The sequence below is a fragment of the Helicoverpa zea genome, chromosome 5 (genome assembly GCF_022581195.2).
Source record: "Helicoverpa zea isolate HzStark_Cry1AcR chromosome 5, ilHelZeax1.1, whole genome shotgun sequence".
Lineage (NCBI taxonomy): Eukaryota > Metazoa > Arthropoda > Insecta > Lepidoptera > Noctuidae > Helicoverpa > Helicoverpa zea.
In genome coordinates, this window is record NC_061456.1 from 316,061 (window position 1) to 321,846 (window position 5,786).

General features: G+C 39.0%; 1 protein-coding gene across 1 annotated transcript; it reads right to left on the minus strand.

Annotated features, from left to right (window-relative positions):
- Positions 1 to 522: 522 nt before the first annotated feature.
- On the minus strand, positions 523 to 5,429 carry LOC124630512 (ionotropic receptor 75a-like). Its single transcript, XM_047164451.1, has 15 exons — positions 5,291 to 5,429; positions 4,850 to 5,019; positions 4,335 to 4,488; positions 4,162 to 4,257; positions 3,780 to 3,859; positions 3,576 to 3,703; positions 3,433 to 3,490; positions 3,240 to 3,355; positions 2,914 to 3,122; positions 2,596 to 2,640; positions 2,233 to 2,417; positions 2,017 to 2,155; positions 1,782 to 1,944; positions 1,148 to 1,336; positions 523 to 725 (listed from the first exon to the last, which is right to left on the minus strand). Exons 1-15 carry the CDS (start codon positions 5,427 to 5,429, stop codon positions 698 to 700), a joined length of 1,899 nt encoding a protein of 632 aa, XP_047020407.1. The 3' UTR covers positions 523 to 697.
- Between the last annotated feature and the right edge of the window lie 357 nt (positions 5,430 to 5,786).

Consider the following 5,786-nt stretch of genomic DNA (forward strand, 5'->3'; position numbering starts at 1 on the left):
GAGTAGGTACGTTTCGGATTTTAAGGCGTCCACTTATTGTTTGTTGATAAAATGTTGATGGATATTCCAAACTTATTTCAAATATCAATGATTTATCTTTATGACTAAATATTAACGTAAGTACACAACATAAAGTACACAAATATGATAGTAGATACCGGTGCAGCGTGAATTGAATCCCGCGCCCCGGGAGTAAACAAGAATTGATCGCATCATTTATAACGCGCGATTTAGATAGCCGGGAGACGCGCCACCATTACTCAATGCGCTGTGCACACTCACAACAGTAGGACAACAAAGCAAAAACAATATCAGTAACATTTCTGTACGAAGGTTATGTTGGTCCTTTTGTTGAAATTTTGATCCTACGGGTGCAGTATTTACTGCCGTATTTTTGAATGATATGGATTAGAGCAGGTAATAAATACAACACCATCAAGAATTATTTATTTATTTATTGGGCTTAGATATAGACTAAACACACATCGTGAATTTAAACTTCTATTTATTTGTACATTCTACCAAAGCTGCCTTGTATTAGTGTACTTAGACTACTGTGCAAAATCCTTCCTTGTGGCTTTCCCCCCGTCAAACGTCTTCCCTCAATTGTTTTTTTTTCATCGTCCTATGTTAGTAGGTGTCTTGATGTGCTGTGATCATAGCCCAATCACTAGTGACGTCACTTTTTGTTTGACGTTCACGGACCACGCTTTTTCAGCTGGACTCTGAAATAAATGATGTGATTTCAAGTTTTGCGGCGTCACGATAAATGGAACAATGTTCAGTAGAACTGGGTTTAGTACCTACATTTTGAATTACATAATTATAGGTGAGTGTTTTAAGACTGCAATTTCCTACTTTAATAAGGACTGGCTAATTGCCAAGAATACACAAGGAAGCTAAGTATTCCAAATAAATATCAGGCTAAAGTTACTTCTTCTAATTTAAAGTGAACATCTAAAATGTGGTCACTCGACTGCTGCATTCTAAGTTCGATATTTATACTTTAATGGAAACAGTTACTTATCCACAATAGCTGACGGGTGGAGCGATCTGAAATATCAAACCCCTGATTCGGAACTATTTTGGGATACTCCCATTATAGCAAAGCAAACTGCGCTTTTAACGAAACTGATTCAAGCCGTACTTTGACCAGAGCACTTCGAATGCCAGTATGATCCAGGACAGCAGGACACAGAGGAGCAGCATCAGGAAGGCCGGAGCTGCCTGGCCGAGAGCGAGCGCTCGAGGTCTGGCTCCTGAACAGGCAGGCATGGTGCCAGCAAAGCGAGCACGTATGGCCTTCACATGACCACGTTCTAAGAGACGTAGAAGACTGCAACATAAAACAAAAATTGTATTTAAGTGCGAAATTTCGATTTTCTTATCGGCATAGTCTACAGATAATAATATCAGCGTACTGCAGACTGTCGACTACTACTTACGTCTACTTATATTTTTAAATAATCCAAAGATTTAAAATGAAAGGACAAATCGTGTTTCATTCAAACATACAGGTAAGAACATATTCCCGTTATCTTAGCGGGTGCTTCCCGAGAGGTTTGCCCGAATATATTGTTATTTACCCCTCATTTTGCGAAGGTATTGTGGCATGAGAGGGATCGACCTCGTAACCATTGATCAGAAACAATTTTAGTTACAGTGAGATCAGTTTTTTTGTTCCTAATTAAGTGTAATGTTCTCCTCTAGACCCAAGAAACCGGCATAGAAATCAGGGAGAAATGGTGATGTTTTCTTTTACATGGTCAAAACTCCCTGACCTCCAATCAAAGAACTCCTTGTAAGGGCTCCGCTTCTGTGCCATGATGTAGACGTGAGCTGGCAGCATCATCTGCAGTGCTCCAAGGTTGCACAGCTCCTCATCCTCGTACGTCTTGGAGATCACCTGAGCTGCAGTGTACGGCTCCGTGTGGAATGCGTATTCTAGAATATTCCGATAGATACATATATGAATTAAATTTTACTTCTTTAAGTAACTGAGATAGTGGTACGTACTGCCAGTTCGCAGTAGTTCGACACCCGTGTTCACAGTTTGTAGTACTGGGACAGTTCTTTTAGCTTTTGTCACCTTTTTGTCCCTCAGTTCATCTTCTTTCACGTTCTTGAATCCACTGTAGTAAAAGAATCCGGGATTCTGCAAAAGTACAATCAATAAATAGTTTGAGATCTGTTCAAGCAAAAAGCAACTACATACTTCATATGAATACATACGTCAAGCCAACCCCTCGTGTACCCAATATCCTCAAATATCAATTCGAAGTCGCTATTGATGAGTCCGTCGAGGTTGCCGATGGACGGCGCCGCAGCGTTCAGGAGCCAGGAGACCACGCTACTGGTGTAGTAGTTGTACAGCAACATACTCGTCAACCCGATCACCAGTAGGGTCAATCTTCGACCTAAACATAATCGTTTGTAGTAGTATGTCTTATGTGATTTTAGCATGCTCTTTCAGAAAAATACCCTTTGGTCCTTTGTCGAAATTCAAACTGTCTCGATACCAGATTGAATAATCATATTTCGGATGTTGTTGACGGGAAGAAGTTACATAAGTAATAACGCTATTATGGAACGCACCTTGACTCGAACACGTTTCCAACAATTGTACTCCGTCTTCATAACCTGAGTACATAATAAATTATCATTAAAATACGTCGTTAGAATAAATTGCCAAATCCTACTTCAAAGCTCAACCAAAATTATAAATTGTGTTACATGTTTCCAAAGGTAGGCTTTATTAGAATCACAACAACATGTTGTTTATGAACTAAAGGTCGTCGCCATGTAGATCAGGACATACATAGATGAAAGTGTTTTATTTTCAAGACTTCTTTGAACTTATCTAAGCCTTGTAGTTTTTCTTTATTAGTCTGCTAATCATCTCTATTATCAAACCTTGTTGACAAACAGCAGCAAATACGCTGAAGAAGGCGTATAACCCGGGTTTGGGTCTACTCTCCATTCGCGCCGCTCCAGTGAGGACCAAGGTACAGGCGATGCCAGCGATGAATGCGCAGCCCCACACGCCGTGGGACATGGGCGTGAGGAACCGGTTCTCGTACTGACCCACACCTGTCTCCGGTATCAGGTAGTAGAACTTGGTCCTGGTGGATAATATAACAAATAATGTACCTACATATCAAAACCCTGCTTTGGTTATTTCAAAACGGCAATTTTATTCTCTGTTCTTTGCTTGCATGATGTTTTGTATGGATACTTACTGAAGGTTGGTGGTAGGAGGGTGGATTATGTCAACCCAGTCCAGCCATTTTGGGAATATTCTAGCACAAGTGCTGGATAAATCCTGCTCTTCCCAAAACAATGCGTTGGTGACGGCCTGCAAGAAATCAAATAAATTGTTAATCATTTAGCAAAAATATGCAAAAATATTTAATTAAGTCGTTAATAAATTACCAGTGTAGAATTCCTCTTTGGAGAACCAATCCAACGACCTGCAATGCTATAGTTGAATCTGGAAAAAAGTAACTTTTTAGGACCAAGGAGGCTTTATATCGGATGTCCCATTGTGTGCCTGATATGCTAAGACGTGTTGTTACCTGAAGTTGTGTTGTTCTTTGAGGGTGTTGAGCATCTGGGATGTGATCTTCGTCATGGCGGCCACTCCCGCCGTGTACGTCATCTCTGACAACATCTCCGGGTAGAACATCTCTGGCTGATCCACTATCTGAACATAACATAGTTTTCTTAGTAACATCATTACCAGGAATATACTCACAGAAATATTATATCGATTTACAAACCACAGATATAGCCCGCAGAGTTAAATTCTGGAAATTCCATCGGTTATAATATTTGTAACCTTTCAATTTTATCTCCAAGCCTGCAAGAATCAAACACCAATGCTGTGAGAACATAATTCACCGTGAATCCAAAAGATCTTCCTCTTAGAATTTTATGAACACCATGATTATGTAATTTTAGAAAAAAAGCTGCTGTGTTCTATTTTATCGGGAAGGAAAGGAAATATGTAGTCAGATAAGCTGATGGCATTAGTTACGCTATGGTACTGTGAATAAACAGGCAAAGGTTTCTTCCAAAAATAATATTTTGTTTGCTTAAAAATTCTCCATTCAAGAATAAATTCAAATTACGAGTTTTCATAGCGAAAAAATAATACTTCACCTGTTTCAGGTCGCCAGATACCAAGATGATTGACCTCTAAATTATTTCCTTGTATTTTACCAAAATTGTACACGTCTGTCAATGTGTAATTATCACCTATAAAGTCACAAGGAAGCATAAGTAAATTAAAGTGACTCCTTACAATAAATTAATATGTATGCTCAAAGATTTACCGTCATTGTAAGAGGCCACAGCAATATCAGCGTCAACACTTAGGTTTAACTGTTGAAATGATTGTTGAATGTAATCAGTGCAATTGTCAGCATCTTCAATATTAGTCAGGATGAGCCAGGGGTGCATTGCGTCAAACAGCTTGTTTTCTGAAGCCTGCAAAACATACAATTAATCTCGAAGGGTTACTTATCAATATTACTCAATGAGTAATTCTTGGAAGACAGTAATTCCAGACATTAATAATTCTAGGTAACTGTGGGCTGCAAGTTTTCTTAAAGGCTCTTACAATAAAAAGCCTCATTATCCTTAAATGATATTATACTTATTATGCTTAGCTCAATATTAGGTATATTACATAATTAACAAAAGCTTTTACAACTCCAACAGATTCATTGAAGACAGCCGGCACATGTATCTCCACGCTATGGGTATCACAGCCGAATGGAGCCTTTGTGCAACACATCGTATTTCGTATCTGTATGTATAGGACGCCATAAGCTTGGAACAATGTTACCTCGAGCAGCACTAGTGGTGTCCCGCGGCAGTGCGCGTCGAGCAGCAAGCCCACAGCCCCGGTACTCCGGTACGCGGCTCGCACCACGTCTCTGTTCACTCTCTCATCAATGCGCCAGACGGACACACGGACGCTCTGCTTTGTTAATTTGTGTACCAGTATAGTGTTGTCTGGGGGCATTCCAATAGGTTAGGGGTAACGTCCCAAATGTTAGGCTTGAATATTGATTCGGATCGCATGTGAATTCAGTGCTAGGGAATAAATGATGTCCCCAAGGTATGATACATACAACAAAATACAGTCCTTTCCTTAAATATTGAAGGTACTATAATACATCGCAACTAATTTTGAATACAAAAATACATTTGATTTTTTTTCATGAAATAGAGTAATGTTCTGTAATCTAAACAGAGTATACTATGTATTAAGCAATATACTTACAATATCGACTCTGACACGTAAAATAGCAGACGTGTCGCAAATCTTTGTGCTTCACATAATCAGCAGCCAAGTTGACAACATCCAGGTTGAAGCCCCTTACAGCTTGCATCAAGCCGAACAGTACGCCTATTAATATCATTTTGCGCAGTCTTGCCTGATGCATCGGTGAATGCGATGTGAATAATTGCCGTTTGAAGGGTATCGCGTTACTATAATGGCCGGCGCGGCGTTTAGCTGTCCGTCAAAATCAACGTCACTCACAACTGATGTGATAGGGCTTTGCATATGGGAGTGTTTTGCAAATGGATTTATGATCGATAAGATTTTTTGATTAGTAGTCCTATAATATGGTTAACATGTTATAAAATAATTATTGCTCTGTACTCGTATAATATTATTGAAAAGATTTCTCTCTATTCAATATAACTCTGTTTATTTGAACAAAATATTTATATTTATATTAAAGTTATTTACATAGACTTTAGAAACGATATTA